This window comes from Rhinolophus ferrumequinum, chromosome 4, assembly GCF_004115265.2.
Source record: "Rhinolophus ferrumequinum isolate MPI-CBG mRhiFer1 chromosome 4, mRhiFer1_v1.p, whole genome shotgun sequence".
In the NCBI taxonomy this organism is placed as follows: Eukaryota; Metazoa; Chordata; class Mammalia; order Chiroptera; family Rhinolophidae; genus Rhinolophus; species Rhinolophus ferrumequinum.
The window spans coordinates 5,518,075-5,534,612 of record NC_046287.1 but is presented as its reverse complement, the minus strand read 5'-3'; the positions used below and the strand labels follow the sequence as shown (position 1 = coordinate 5,534,612).

The window sequence follows — 16,538 nt, the reverse complement described above, 5'->3', positions numbered from 1 at the left end:
ATAGTGTATCAGGGTAACTACACCATCAGGTTTGCATTTTGTAAAAGTATTGAATGCCTGGGACGGGGGTAAAAAAAATAAGCAAATGTATGGGAGGCTTAGACTAGGTTGCATGTTATGCGAGGAGAAAAATTGTATAAGAATAACCCTAGGTACTCCTGAGTTACCTAGACAACAAGCTAGATGGAAAGGAGGCATCCCTTCTCCCCAACCCCCAGCTGTAAAGATGACACTAGGGCTCAGGTCCCATGGGACTGGCTGGGAGTCGGGGAGCACTGAAATGCCATGGACTTGAACTAGCCCCAGTGCCCCCAAATCCCTGGGTTTAGGGCACATCAAGTATTCTGAGTCCACTCTATAAATGGTTGGCACCCCAAGTCCAGAGTGCCAAGCCCCCTGGGCATCCCCATCTGACAAAGCCATTCTGTCACGCTTGCTAGGAAGAGGGACCCACAGGAGGTGAAATGTTCTCTTCTGAAATAGAATTCATGCCACATGGTAGTATACCTCTTGGTCCCAGTATGTACCGTAAGCTAGAAAGGCTTTTCCAGACTTGTTGGAGAAACTAGAATACATTTCTGTGTTGCCAGCCCTGGCCTTGTACATTTTCCCTTTTCCCCCAAAAGCCCAGTCTTTAACTCATTCCTGGCTTTACAAAAATGTATTGTTGGCAGAACTGTGGAGACTCGTTAGGAGATTGTCTCTTTTGAAAGAAAGGTTGTTTGAATGGGGTGTGCTGGCGGATGGGGAGAAGTGTACAGGTGAAGGACATGGTTGCAGTTTGAATCGAGAATTTGATGGCACACGAGACATGAGGGCTGAGGTCCCTGTGGAACAACAGAGAACTCTGTATTATAGGGCCCCAGAGCTGTGCTGTCCGTTGGCAGCCACCTGCCACTCAGGAGGTGACATGTGGCTAGTCTGCAAGTGCCACGAGTATGTGACATACACACCAGATGCCCAAGACTTAATATGACATGAAGAATGGAAAGTACCTGAGAAGCAGTTTCTGTATTGCTTCATGTTAAAATGATGTTTTGGATATATTGGATTGATTAAAATTCCACCTGTTTCTTTTTACTTCTTTTAATGTGGCATTTGAATGTGTCACATTTATGGCTCACATTGTGCCTCTATTGGTCGGCACTGCTCTGGAGCTCTCCAGAGGAGGACTGGTTTAGAGGTGACGGCCGAGGAGAGTTGATGTTTTGGGCTTATGCATGAGATCACACCCGGACGGAGTGGAGCCATCAGAGCAGAAATCAGGGGAGAGTCTGAGCAGATGGAAGCAGAGGAGTGTCGGGGCGACTGGGGAAGAGCAGCAGGGGCTGTCAGCAGGCAGGGGTGAGGGTGTGACTGAAGTCAGGAGAGGGGGGATGCAGTGGGATGCAGAGTGTATTTTGAGTAAAAAGGGGAGAAACAGGAAATCACGAGGGTCCCGTGGTCAGAGACTGGGAAGTTAAGATGCAGTCATTGAGAGGTGGGATGGTTTGCAGTAATAAAGAAGCCTGTTGAAAGTAATAAGAAAGTGGTTCTGAAAGAAAGTCCTAAGAAAACCCGTCTGGGGGGTAGGTGGTGAGGGATGGAAGTGCAGTCTTTGGGTTGAGAAGGTCTGTAAATGATTCAGCTTAGAACACGGAAGGCAGGCTGTCAGGCACACCCGCTTCAGGTAATCGTCCTGTGTAATATTGCTTTGCTTGCCTGTCGCTCCCGCACCTCCACTGGCTCCCACTTGCTTCCACGGGACCACATAATGATCTGCCTCCTTTTTAATGGCTGCATAGTAGTTATTCTATAACGTGTATACTGTTGATTTAGTCCATAAAGATTACTGATCACAGTTTGGGAAAAACAGTTGGGTCGAGTATGTGAGAACACACATGAATACATATATACCTCTTGTGTTAAACCTCACCTGTCACTCATTGAGGTTTCTTTGGCATTCTTGATTTAAGGTAAGGCCAGAGAATATGGGTGCCTCCAGCTAATGGTGGTTAATGAGAACAAACTGCTTATAGTTGCTGTGCAAATAACACCGACCTCCATGTGTGTGAAATGTGTCATCTTTTCCATTTGGGTTGTAGGTTCAGCAGAATCTCTCAATCCTAGGCCACAGGCTACAATTTCTCCGGCAGATCTTCATGGAATGTGGTATCCTACAGTTCGACGGACACTTGTCTGTCTCTCCAAATTGTACAGATGCATAGATGTACGTATGTAAGATCTTGTACCTTTACTGTAAATTGCTTGCTCTTTCACTTGAGTAAATATTTTTTTAATTTTAAGATTTTGGTATAATGTTTTGTTTGGTATTAGATCAGAATCATAATTTTTCAATATAGACGTAATTTGAAGGTCAGTCTCATTTAGGGATTCTGAACCGGAGTGTTCTGGAGACCCTTAGACCCACTACCGGGCTTTGGGGAGTCTGAACACTTGTGTTGTGGGTACAGTTATCTGTGTGCTTCTGTTTGTGTCTTTCTGAGGAGAAGGGCTGTAGCTTTCGTTGATTCTCATTGAGTCTGCGACCACAAATAAACTGAAAACTACTGATTAATTCATCTGTCTTAGTTTATAGATGAAGAAAAAGAGATGCAGAAAGGTTAAGTGATATGTCCAATGTAACATTGGTATAATATACATTTAGTATTAACTTTAGTATTAGATGCAACTACTTCAGTTTTGCACTCAATTTAAATCAGCTTCCCTAACAAGTAGTATTAAGATTACATGTGTTTCTAACTATGAACTGATTTATTTGCTGAAATCAGCAGTACCTTTTAATTAATTAATTTATTTTTAGCACCAGCTTATACTGCCCATTGATTTCGGGTAACACTTATTTTAAGCATTCCCATTTAATGATATGATTGATTATCAATCCATGAAAGATCAGATTTGTCCACATTATTTACTGTTATGGTTTACTGCTGAACCAAAATAGTTTATAAATTTCAGTGGTTTTAATTTACTTTTTAAAAATTAATTTGTTAACAACCCAAATAGCATATAGAAGAGAGAAGTGATTAAATACACAGTCATGTAATTAATTCTCCAGATGCCACTGTTTCTTAAGAATATGGTTCAAAAGGGGTAAGTGTGACCCCTGTCACCGTGGAGACGCTTGTACGGAGACTCCTAGGGCCTGCACGAGGGGGCACAGTGGTTTCATTGGCTCAGTGCAGTTCACACTGCTTGGTATCTAGTTACTGGCTTTTGTGCTTGAAGATTTTGTAATTCAACCAGAAAGTGCCTTTTGCCCAGTTCTGGGACTTTTTGGCAGTTAGATGTGTCGGCCTTTTTGCCCAGTTGATGAGATCTCTTCCAGAGGGACTTTGGACAGTGACTTGACTTTACCTCCAGGTTCCCCAGTTGGTGTATTGAATTGTGGTGTTAGGCTGCGATTCAGAAACTTCCTACAGTGGAACCAGGATCCCGAGGGAAATATCCAGGGGGCACATTCCATACAGAACCCATTGTCACCACAGACCCTAGTGAAGCCTCTTAGGTGCTTACAAGGTCTGTAGCCAAACACTAGGTAGGCCTGCGCATGTGACTGGGCCTGTTTTTAGTTTATGCCCTAGGCCTGCCTATTATTTTTTCACTTAGTTTATGCTTAAATCTTATCCCTTTCCTACCCAACGAAGGTGAGGAAAGACAAACCCCGTGAAAACCTCAGTAAGGCTGAGCTGGAGAAAGAGGGTCTTAGTCGAAGCTTCTCATCTTCAGTCTTCCTGAGGCAGGGACAGTGACACCAGGTGGCAGCCAGAATCTCTTCTTACTGCAGTCGCATCATGGGAAGCAAAGAGGAAAGCAGTACAAAAAGAGACTAGCATCAAGTATGAGGCCGGGGCCCTGGACTGTGGCCTGATAATAGACATTTTGCTCATACTCATCCAGATCGATTTCATGGGGGGTGGAATGGACACAGCGAGGGCAGCCAGGCGACCGGCAGGACTCCCTGCCCAGACCACCGTGCCACCCTCTAGGCGACGTGGGAGCGACAGAATTCAATTAAGAACTGTACTTCACGTACTATTTCGTAACCTGATTTTTTTTACTTAATTATATTTTATAAGAATTTCACCACCTCTGGCATTTTTTGATTTCGTGCACAGTGTTCTATAATTTAGATTTACTAGGATTCTATTTGTCAGCCCCTTCGTCACTGAACATTTAAGTTATTTCCAGTTTTTTGCTGTTTTAAATAACACTGATGATGAACTACGTGCATGAATTTTATCCTACAATGCCGATTTGTTACCTGGGATACACATTTAGAAGTGGATTTACTGAGGGCTTGTTTTAAAGTTGGTTTTATATATTTCGGAAACAGCCTGCACCATATTGGAGATCACATTGGAGAGAGAGCGCTAGGAGGTCGGAACCATGCCAGCCTTGCCCACCCACCCCTGTGCCTCCAGCATCTAGCACAGAGCCTGGCGAGAAATAGCTTCTCAGGAAATACTGGGAAGGGTCACGAATATTTCGAGAGATGCAAATTACGAATCTGTGTGTTAGTCTAGAAGGGTTGCACGGGAATAGGAAACTCCAGGAGGAATATTGCCAGGAATATAAACTAGTAAGTGGATGAGGGCCCGCGGTCAGCGGTGGCCCAGGATGGTCCTTTCTGTTTGTGGATCGCTCAGGGTGACGTTTCTCTTTTCTCCCACCAGAGGGCGGTGTTCCAGGGACTATCACAGGAAGCCTTATCTGCCTGTATTCAGTCCTTACTGGGAGCGTCCGAGTCTATCAGCAAAAACAAGGTTTGATGAAGTGTCCGGTGAAATCTTGTTACCATAATAATGTTGGGGAATGTAGCATTTATTTATAGGCACATAAACTTAAAGCCATTTCGGCAGTAGGATATTTGTTTAATATGATTTAATTTTGAGGCCCTTAGAGAGAAGCTCGTATTTAATTCACTCTAGTGCTAAATAAAGACTGTACTGAGAGAGAGGGCCTGCTTTCCTAATGTACCGAAAATGGTAATTAGGTTATAAATTCTATAGGATCGAGGTTTATTGTTATAGCCTTAGCAACTGGGGAGGTCGTGGACTGCTATTTATTTCCCTGGAATACCAAATCAGAGTTTTTAAGGAAATGTAGCAATTTATAATAATCCCTACAACGATGTTTTATTTAGTTATTTATTTACAGTGCTGTTTTAAATAACAATGGCCTCGCGTGGAGAAAATCAGCCAGTCAAAAGTACAGCCAGTCAGTTCAGAAGACGGGCAATTGTGGCCCATGGGTTGTGTGACCGGAAGTAGTGGCTGTGACTTTGTGACTTGCAGTTTTTTAATAAAGAAGAAATCTGCATATGCTTCCCCCGTGGCCACTAAGGTTTTTTTTTTAGGAAGTCCAGCATGGTTGAAAGTGTTGCTCTCCTAACTCTCCACTTCAAGTGCTGGCCACCTGCAGGGAGGGAGCTACAGGGCTGTTTCCAGCCAGAATTTCTTTGCTGCATGGACTGTGCAGACGTTGTGAACCTTTCTGGACGTCCAGATTTATAGACTTGATTTCTAATGATTTCTAACTCTAAGGCTTTAGATACATTTATTTTTTTATTTTTTTAATCTCACAAAAGAATTCGGGATCCTGTTGCTGGAAAAGTTCTACTACCTTTGTGATTATATTCTCCTGTTTGTGGAATGGAGAGTTAAAATGAAATTTTTTTTTTAAACTTTTATTTATTTAAGTGTGCTTTTCCAGGACCCATCAGCTCCAAGTCAAGTAGTTGTTTCAATCTAGTTGTGGAGGGCGCAGCTCACAGTGGGCCCATGCGGGGATCGAACCAGCAACCTTGTTATTAAGAGCCCCACGCTATGCTGAACTAACCGGCTGCCCCTAAAATGAAATTTTGATATGGGGACTGTAAGAGAATGGAAAGTTATAGACAGGCAGATTTAAGTTTTAAAAAGTTTTTCTAAGTCTGAGCTCTCATATTTTTTATAATAGGTAAAATATACATGATAACTTTATATAATGAAAACATCCATGAAAAAAATGTAACATTGAAAGCTTTTGAGTGACTATGGAAGAGTTTCCCTCTTCCCTGTATACACTTTTTTAATTTTCCAGATTTTCTACAGTGAGCATGTATTTCTTAGATCATCAGGAGGAAAAAAAATGTCCTAATTAAAAAAATGTTCACAAGCTAATGTCCTCTTGTTCCACCGTCCCCCTTTTTAAGGGTCTCATTGGCTCTGGTTTCTAATTCTGTGTCCTACATATTCTAAGGGATCTAAGTAGGAAGAGGAAGCCCTCAACTTAGGAAGCAATAGCAAGTTTATTTTCATGGCCGAATTTGCATCCTTTTGCCTTTCAACTTTTAATTTTTTAATAAAAGTTTATTTGAGCCACACTGATGACATATGCCTGGGAGCCAGATCTCAAATGCTCCCTTAACTTTTTAAAAAAGTGATCAGTGAAAAATGATCACTTAATGTCTTCGAAAGTTTTCTAAGGCTAGGCATTGTTCTTATATGTTGGGCACTTAATAGTTATTCAGGGTTCAGGTACATATTCCTGGCTACGAAGCTGCTTTTGAATTTTGTTATGTTGAATTACAAGAAGTGACAATGGTGGCAGCAGTGAAGGTCGCAGAAAGCATTAGGTAAGGGGACACCAATGAGTTCTGCAAGGAGTTTTAATAAATAAAGAGAGACTTGGGTGGTGGGAACAAGGAATTAGATACTCTACTTACACACCACTGTGTGTGTGCAGGCATATTTATGCAAGCACATGCGTGTGTATGTAATCCACTCCCTTTGAAATTTGTAAGATTAAACTGGGGGAGAAATCCTATATCTTGCAATGATAGTGTTTTGGTTTTTTTTTTTGAAAATTCAGGAAATCAGAAATTCTCCAAGCTCTCCATCTTGATTTATGCTTGGTGTGCCATATTTGTTAATGTGCCATGTTTGTTTTGAAACCTTTGATTTTCAGAAGTTTTTGAAGAGATAATCCATTTTCATCTGTTTTCTCGGTTTACATCTCGATTCATAAAGACAGGGCTGTTGATATCTTAGTTTTCTAAACACTGCACATTTGCAGCCATTATCACTTCAAAGAGGTTTAGATGAGGGAGTTTTTTTTCCTTGTTAAAATAGTTCCTGTTTCTGTAGAAACTTCATTTTTAGATTAATCTGTGATGGATGAGCTATCATAATTCAAGTATACAGTTCTTGTTTTCTATCAAAAATCATCATGCAAAGTAGTAAAGGTATTAAAGATGCAACAAGCTTATAAAGTACTGTTTTTTAAAAGAAATAGGAGACATCTTCATCTTCATTATTGTACTTTTGGTTATGTGACTACTTTGCTGATAGGAACGTTTATGTCCCCTGTAAATCTGGTCAGAAATAACTTTTTTATTTTGTTGGTTAAGTTAGTCTACAGTAGGATAGAGTACTCTGGGTACAAGTGATCCAAAATAAGATAGACTACAATAAAATGTTAGCTTTTTTTAAAAAACTAGTTTATGCACTAGAGGTTTTCGTGCCTTGGTTTAATATTAACATGATGTCTGTGTCAAATGACAGAAAGAACCAGTGTTGAATCGTGTTATATTTTCCATCATTTTGTGTTATCCCAGATTGTTAAATGTGGGAAGCTTGGTTGAATTACTGTATACATTTATTAGGTTGGTGCAAAAGTAATTGCGGTTTAAAAGGTTAAAAATGATTGCAAAAATCGCAATTACTTTTGCACCAACCTAATACTGTCTCATGTGACAGTTTTGTCATTGTTAGAGATTCCAGTAACCAAACTGGTCAACAGAAGCCTGCATTATTTCCCTTATCAAAACTATGTTGGAACGACGTTATTCTGATGGTTTTCATGCTCTTGTAACACTGGATGTCTTAAGCCCTTTAGGGGACCCTTTCTAATTCCAGGAAAGTACTTCTTTCCTTAACACTGCGATATGACCTGTGACAAATCTGTACTATACACTGTGTAGATGGCCAACAGGTCAGTTACAAACCAACTGGATGTACATATGTTAGTGTTGGTGCTGACCTCTCATCAGAAGAGTCATCCTGATTTCAAAATTTGTTTTAAAATTTGCAAACATCAAGTGTCAATCAAAACTGAAGATGAGTGGTAGCCGGTTCGCTCAGTTGGTTAGAACATGGTGCTAATAACACCAAGGTTGCCGGTTCGATCCCCACTCCTTAAAACAAAACAAAACAAACTGAAGGTGAAACTAACGAATGTTGAATTCTCATGCTTTAGCTGTACTTCCTTGTTTAGCGTTTTCGGTTCTCTGCTATTTTTGTTGTACTGTTTCATTTAAATTTCCTACATGCTAACTCGTTTGTGTGATTGAAATAAAATTGCAGTATATAAAAATAAATAAGTAAATTATCTAGTATATCAGTAAACTAACATGATACTATTTGCTGGATCACAGCAGCTTTAATAAAGTAGATTAAACCTATATTATACTATTTTTGCCCATTGAAGTTGCTAGTTCTTTAAAAAATAGAGCAAATATACAAAATATGTAGCATTTCCTACTTAATCTAATGCTGTGTTCCAGAGTGCAAAGTGATTTTCCATCATATAAGTCACACTTACATATTGATTGTGGGTTTATTTAGAAGGTGGGGAGAGAGAGACCAGAGAGGAATCATTTTTCCATAGCCCCTTTATTCTTTCCCTAATGTAGTATAATTTCATTAGAAATATTTTCCGGGTCGAGTTCTATCTGGAGTAGCAGCAGGAAGGACTAAATGCAGCTTTGCTCTTTTAATACACAGACTCTCTTCTGAAACGAGCACTCTGGTTCTTCACTATTTGGGGATTGGGTCAGAGCCTTCAGAACTAAGCTTGAATCACAAGACTCTTGTGGATGGGTCCAGAGAGGGCAGAAGGAAATGCAGACTCTGTCAGGGTGATGGGCGTCAGGGCTCTGTTGCTGGCAGGATGACTCAAAATGGTAACCCCGATTCATCATCCATTTGGGGGCTCCTTTTGTACTTTTGCCTAAATACGAGTATTTCTGATATTCTGGATTTTGAAACCACTTTGACCAAATAGTGAAAGCCACATTACTGAAAGGAAACTAGAGAGGAGAGTCAGACTCATGCTCAGATTTGGAGCTTTTCTTTTACTGCCGGCTCTGTGCTGCGGTCTGGCTACACTTCTGTTGCATCAAGTTAAATAGATTTGACTTCTCTTCCTGTGTTGCTTTACAACCATTTTTCTGATTTACTGTCTTGGATTTACTAAGTAGAGCCAGTGACAGTGTTAGTAAGAATCTGAAGCAAGGGAATCTGGGAAAGGTTTTTCCAGATAGTTCTAAACTGGATAATATGGGGAGTTCATTGCACAGTTAAGAAGTGTTGGTGCCATAAAGGTAGGTTAAGAGTCAAAAAGTTAGGTCAAGCACCATAAACTTAATGTTGATTAATAATGTGTGTGTTTTATATGCTCATTTTTATTTAATCTGTGATAATGGCCATTTTTCTGTCTTACAATTTAGACTCAGATTGATGGACAGCTTTTCTTAATAAAGCATCTTTTGATTCTTCGTGAACAAATCGCTCCGTTTCACACTGAATTCACCATTAAGGAAATTTCCCTGGACCTCAAGAGAACTAGAGGTACTTCGTTGTCTGGGCTGCGCAGTTGGATGTGTCCCACCTGTCCAAATGTGTCAGCACAGAGTATAGGTTTATTTTATGTTCATCTGCAATTTTGTTGCATGCTGTGCCTCCTGAGCATGTTCCTTGTTCATGCTACGCGGGACTGCCCACATCCTAATCTCATCTGACTTGCAATGTTTTCGGAGGGGAGCTGATCCGAGCATCCAGTCTGTCATACAGCGTTCCCTCTCTTCGACTCTGCCTCGTGTTCCCATAACCAGTGCACAATGAAAAATTGTGAACAGCTGCTTACAATGTCAGCTCATTGGGATGATTTTAAACATTGAGTTGAGTTGCTCAGTTCATGAAAGTTCAGGAGCCAGCTGGGTAAAGGGGGAAGAATACGTAACCGGAGTCTGAAAGAGTCCGGTTCTGTTCCTGGCCCGTCATTTCCTGGCTCTGTGTGGTCTTGGATGGGTGTTCTCGCTTGTGTGTCCAGGTAAAGTGCGGGTAATCACCTTCCCCAGGTGGTCAGGCTCAGGCGACATCGTTGAGAATGACGATGTATGTTAAGTTACTTCGTAAGCTTAAGGTGCTTATATAAGCGTAAGTGGTTATTATGGTTGAATCAGCTGGTTCAGTAATCATGGATCTAGGGTCTTGGAGTTGGTAGTGGACATGGCTCGTCTTGGGAAAGGTTCTTCCTCCAGCCTAATGACTGAATTAACAAGCGATGATTTCTAAAAGGTCAAAATACAGTGGTACCTCGGTTTTCAAACGTAATCCACGAGTTCTGAAACGTTCGAAAATAGCCACCAGCTAGGCCTCAGGATCTTGCACAGCGGAAGCCGCGTGACATGTTTGAAAACCGAAACATTGACTTCCGGGTTTATGGCGTTCATAAACCAAAATGTTCGTCAATGGAGACGTTCGAAAACCGAGGTACCACTGTAGTTACTTTCTAAGGCATTGATGTTAACCAGTGAAGAGAACACCAAAGATATCTCTCATTTCCCTTAATTACTTACAAACTTACCTCAACTCTCTTTTCTTAACCATTTTCAAGAGAATTAATCTCCAAAGACTTGAGCCATTCATTTATGTAATGAATGAATTTCTCTCATATGTGTTAGGGGAATTGAGAAAAGTCGTAGTCACTCAAATTATTTTCTGTATTCTGTGGTTCAGTGGAACTCCAAAAATAGGATTTCCGAGGTTGCAGGTTGCTAGTTCCCTAACACTGGGCCTGTAACTGGGCCTGCTGAGTTACAGCGGCTGCTCACCTGAGCGCCAGTGGACTCGTCCTGAGTTATAACACAGTGCACTCCTTTTCTTTTCCTCATGCTCTCTCCTTTTCTACTACAGAGAACACCGTTTGGTTCTGTTGGAATTTGGATTGTAAGCCTGTGTGTTCTTCATGTGCTTTGTGATTTTTTTTTTTTTAAAACAGCAGCCAGATCTCCTGGTTTTTGCCCTCAGGGAATGCATAATTTTTTTAAAGTTTATTATCATCAGAGGCTTCCATCTCTTAGCCATTCGAGTTGATTTCCTTCTTTCCTTTCAGTGTGAGGTGTAGGAAGCTCTCTTAACCTTGAAGAACACCAGGCACTGTAGTCCTTACTTTATTCAAGTGATGGGATAAAGCAAAGCTGATCTCTTTCATGTTTTAAAAATTCGTAATTTGTTGCTGCTGGGTTCCAGTTTAGATCAACTGAGTTGTGAAAAAATGCAATAACCTATAATTTGGCAAGTATTGGTTTAAAGTATGTTTGCCCTAAAACATCTCGAAGCTTATTCAGTTCTACCCTAGGTGATTTGATTATTTATTGCAGGCCCTCTTTCAGGTATTTTGCAGAAACAGAGAGCCATTTACTAAAGCTTTCCTCTGATCACTGAATCTGATAGAGGTTCTTTTGCAGTAAGATCGGGGTCAGGGCAGTAAGAACTATTGTGGTAAAACAGGGTTGGAAGCATTTCATGCTTTGCTTTCTCCAGTCTGGCAAAGCAAAGCAAAGAAATGGTCTTTTCTGACTATCACTTAATAATACTTACTGTCTTTCAAGCCTCTAACCTCTCACGACTAATGTCATATCTTATTGCATTTGAACATCAATGAGACCTCAGTTAATACTTTGCATAGATTCTAGTTAGTCTGGAGGTTAAGGGGTGAATATGTCCTTTTGGTGTTTTCTTTCTGGCTGACACATTAGTTTATTCACTCTGCTTCAAATGAATAAATTTCTGTGCCAGCCAGGATCCTAACAAAAGAAGCTGGGTAAGTATATGAATATTTTTTTAAAAAACCTATTTAACATCATAAAAGTAAGTGATGAAATTTTAAGGTATCAGTTACCATTTTTCATTTTTTTTAAAGATTTTGATTAAATGTAGTGAACATACTTTATAGCAGTCATTTATCATTTTTCTTATTTTCTATAAATGAATAATTAAGTCGAACAGTCATTTCGCAGGTCGGACTTCTAGAAAATAACTGGATGTGGGTACTGTAGCCATTGTTGGCATGAACCTCACTCTCATCCTGGAGGGGAGTTGGTGAGAATGAGCCCCCCTGCTTTGTGATAACAGAGCTAGAGTACGTTAACACACTGAAATAGTAACAGCTTTTCTGTGGAAACCACATGTTCACTGGATGAGTGATTTTGTTTCGCAGATGCAGCATTTAAAATCCTGAATCCCATGACTGTTCCAAGATTTTTTCGGCTGAATAGCAACAACGCCTTGATAGAGTTCTTGCTGGAGGTGAGAGGGAGTCTGTCTGACGGGTGGGGAGAGAAGCGTCCTGCACGCCTGGTAGTGTCCAGGCATGTAAACGCAGGAGGAACGTGTCATCTTCTTTTTAAGGGGACTCCTGAGATAAGAGAACATTACCTCGACTCTAAAAAAGACGTAGACCATCACCTGAAGTCGGCCTGCGAGCAGTTTATTCAGCAGCAGACCAAGCAGTTCGTAGAGCAGCTGGAGGAGTTCATGACGAAGGTATGGGCCTGGCTGCATTTTCTGTAAAGTGACTTTGGACTCGACCCTGCGTTTCTCTTGTGAAAACTCTGCCAGAAGGAGATAGTAAGCCCAAGGCTTAATGATTCTGTCTAGGAAATCGCCTATGGAAGCTTGCTATGGAAGCTTTTTATGTTGGACTTTTAGATAAAAACTGCTTGTAGAGTTTTTGGTTTTTAAGTGAAAGAGTGCTAATATTGCAAAGCTATTTATAGCAGATCTCTGGTTAGCTGTGTTCTGTTTATCCACCTTGAGGGTATCTGCACGTGGCCTGCGACTCACTTTTCCTGGGTTAGGACCTCTGTGGCAGCGGCACAGTCCTGCCTGTCAGGGTTTCCTAGTTCTTAACTGGGTGAATTATTTCCCTCTTTGTTTTCCATGCTGTTTCTCCCTTCCATTTTGCATGGACAATTGAGAATTGAAGATTTTACATCATTGCATTGTTAATTACCAGGTGTATATGAGTTTATAATCATCTATCTCTGTCTCCTCGCTAAAATCCATCAGCTGGCTAATGTCAGCAATAAAAACTTTAGATCATGGCTGTTTTAACTTTCCTGTTTCAACCTAATCATTAAGAAAAAAAATTTAAGTTTTGTTACTAAGAATTTTTCTCCTAAAGATGTTTAAAAACTCTTGAAATTAACATTATTAGCCTCTACTGCTTGTCCAGATTTGTATTAGAAGACATCATAAAAAGAATAAAAATATCACAGCCCTTTCTCTTAAATTTTCTTCTCTAAGTTGTAACTGGGGAGATAAGATGTATGTACGAAATGGCCAGGGCCCAGCCAAGCTAACTGTTCATCGGTGGCTGCTGCTGGGTCCACCGACACTAACTTGCCTGAAGCCTCTGATAAAAACAGACCAGGCTAGTTTTAAAAAAATAATAAATAACCCACAAAGCAAATAGAAATGTTACACTAGTCAGACTACTCTTGTTTATCATTGGCATGTACTAATTGTTTAGTGGATTTTAGTCCTCTTCTGTCAAGTATTTGGAGTACATGTGTGTGTTTTTTCTCCAACCACATAAATTAAAAAAGAGGGTGGTGGTAGAAATGTTTTCATCCAGGTATTAATTTTAAAAAGTGGTACAAGTATCGATACTTTGTAATTTACAGATAAGTTTTCATACTTTTTACTGAGATCGTCCTGGTGGAAACCAGCTTATAGATCAGAGTGTGTGTTTTGGGGAGAGCACCCACATTATCACTGGTGGGAAATGCTACAGGTGAATACTTTGCCGTCATCAGCAGAGTGAAACTTCCTGTAGAAGCAAGTTGATTATAATGAAATCTAGGATCAGAGGGTTTTTGTTTTTGTAAGAAAAGCACAGTTTCTCTGAAATCAAGAGAATGAACAGTTGCTGATATGTTTAAGCTGACCTTAGTAGAAGTTTGGTAAACCTGTTTCCACCGTGCAGTTGGGCATTTTGCAAGACTGAGAACACTGCAAACATTGTTTTTAAAATTAGAGGTTTATATAGAAAAGACATATTCCACGTGTGAGTTTCATCCTGGTTCTCCATGGACATGCGCCTGACTTAGTGGGGACCTCTGAGCGGCTGTCCAAGCATCTTTTTTTACTCCCCTCGCTGTGGACTGACTGGTGCGGGGCAGGCCCTCCCCTGAGGGGCACTGAGAAGCCAACCCCCCCTTTCTCAGTCTGTGGTCCCCTTGCTCACATCATTCACAGTCGCCTCATTTGTCCTTAAAACCCTGGGTCCTCGCTGAGTTTCCAGTCACAATATTTAGTAGAGAACGGAGCATCCCTTTTATGTTATCTTATTCCAAATTCAGGTGCCTTCCCTGTCCTGTTGGGCATAGAGTGAGTCAGAGGCAAAGATACACACATCACACGCGTGTGCACACACCTGCGTAGGCGTACCACGTAAGCACTGGAGTTCACACGGGTATAGCGATCATTTCAGACATGGCTTCTTAGAATCTGTGGACCAAACATTTTCACCTTTTCCTGGTGACTGTTACTATTGTTTTGGATAGCAGAGACAGACAGATTTAAAAACTTTGAAATAATTTTTTTTAAAGGTAAATCTGCAAGTGCAGAATCTTTGGCTCTTTTATTGTAGTTGGCATTTTATAGCGCAGCCAGTGCTGGCACCTGGATAAATGATTGTAAGAAAAACAGCACCCACAGGCACACAAAGGAAACAGTATTTCACCTTTCATTTGGCTGTGTGCTTGTCGGTCCTGTATTTACAGTTTGGATGTAGGTCTCGTCAACCAAATGTCCTCAGCTTGCTTCTAAGTGTGGACTGATTTTATAAACACATCTGGGTTTGCATAATGCAGCAAACTGGGGGAGCAAGTAGAGGGCATTCTGAGGTTGTCAGAAGACTCATTTTTGAGCCTAAAGACTCAAGGTTTGATTCTGATCTCCGATCCCCTACCCCTGTCTTCTCCTCTAAGTTGGCTTTTTTAAGTAGCTCCTTCCCTGGCCTCTTCATGTTGAAATGCTTCCTTTTCCTTAATTCCCATTACATCCCTGGGCCCTGGAGTAAGGAAAACAACTTCACTTCCCAGATTGAGAACATCAAGTTTTGCAGAGTGACTTAAACATTTCTACATCTTAATGGTCTAGTGTAAACATCCTGATTTTTTTGGTATAATTCATGAAATTTCTTGAGAAAAGTAAAAAGTGCTAGAAGAACATGCATGCTCTATTGCCTTATTTCCTGCTCCTTGGAGAAGAACCTTTTCTCCAAGTATTTGAATGGCCCTAGGGAATGGAATACTGTTCTAAGTGTTGGGGGTAGAGGTTCGTAGGAAAACATTTGGGTCAGATATTGTCTGTCAAACTCAAAAACCGTTGATACATATTTTTAATTGTTCTGGAATTTCATTGTACCGAATATTGCTTAAAATAAGCTCCTAAGTACAACTTGAATTGGCCGTGGGTATTCTAGAAAGACTATACCATTTCAAGTCAGGAAAGCTGAGCTCCAGGGCCCCTCTGCACCTCCTGACTGAAATGTCAGGCAAGTCACTGACTTTTTCCAAGCCTCAATTTTCTACTCTCTACAGTGCAGCCAGCTGCTGCCTCCCTCCCCGTTTCTTAAGTTATTATGAGGACCCAAACAACGTCACATACATAAAAGTGCTTTGTAACTATAAGCTGCAGATTCGAAGTGTTGAGTTTGCTTTAGCAAAAAATCTGAATGACAGTATGTTATAGGAAGTACAATTTCAAGTTTATAGCTAAGCCAAAAGGTATAGCTAAGCTAAAAGTTTCCCCTGGTGGGACCACTTTGTGCTAAAAACTCAGGTTTCTACTAGCAATATTCATTTTCTTTCAAGCAATTTGCTAAAGTGTTGCAAGTTTATTCTTAGCATTTCCTCTGAAGTGTTATTAATTTCCTCAGCAACACTATAAATGAAAACATTTTTTCTTGATGAGGTATGTTTAATAGAATTTGACCTATAAATTTAATTTCTGTTCTCAAGGAGTTAGAACCTAATGGGAAATCAAGATAGGAAATACGTGAAATTAAGATGTCTCCAGCACTGTCATTATGAGACAGGTGGGCCTGTGTTCGTCCTATAGGGTTTTAAAAAAAGAGGGCTAACTGGGGAAAACCTGTGAGGAAAATGCTCCTTGAGGTTTAACTCCAACTATATTATCTAGGCAGTAAATAGAGACGAATATGCAAGTTTGTATTTGTTTTCAATACACAGATAATTATGTACAGCCTAAGTATATGTCATTATGAAATTGGTTAAATTCTGGAATTATCAGTGCAGTGATAGACAGCCATTACTATTGAAACATAACTGTTGGATTCAGAAAAGTGTCCAGAATTCCCATTTGAGTGGGGAGAACAGTTTTCAGAGCACCGTGTTCCTATTTTGTAAGCGTAGACACATTAGTATCTCTATATATTTATGTTGGAAAATATTTGGGAGC

At 40.5% G+C, this 16,538-nt stretch overlaps 1 protein-coding gene across 1 annotated transcript in view; it reads left to right on the top strand.

Annotated features, from left to right (window-relative positions):
• The window catches only part of COG3 (component of oligomeric golgi complex 3), a 53,913-nt gene that overhangs the window by 24,664 nt on the left and 12,711 nt on the right, over positions 1-16,538 (top strand). Inside the window, exons 15-19 of the mRNA XM_033104445.1 lie at positions 2,085-2,209; positions 4,677-4,766; positions 9,494-9,614; positions 12,268-12,356; positions 12,459-12,593. Of these exons, the coding sequence (XP_032960336.1) occupies positions 2,085-2,209; positions 4,677-4,766; positions 9,494-9,614; positions 12,268-12,356; positions 12,459-12,593 (560 nt within the window). The remainder of the gene's footprint in view (positions 1-2,084; positions 2,210-4,676; positions 4,767-9,493; positions 9,615-12,267; positions 12,357-12,458; positions 12,594-16,538) is intronic.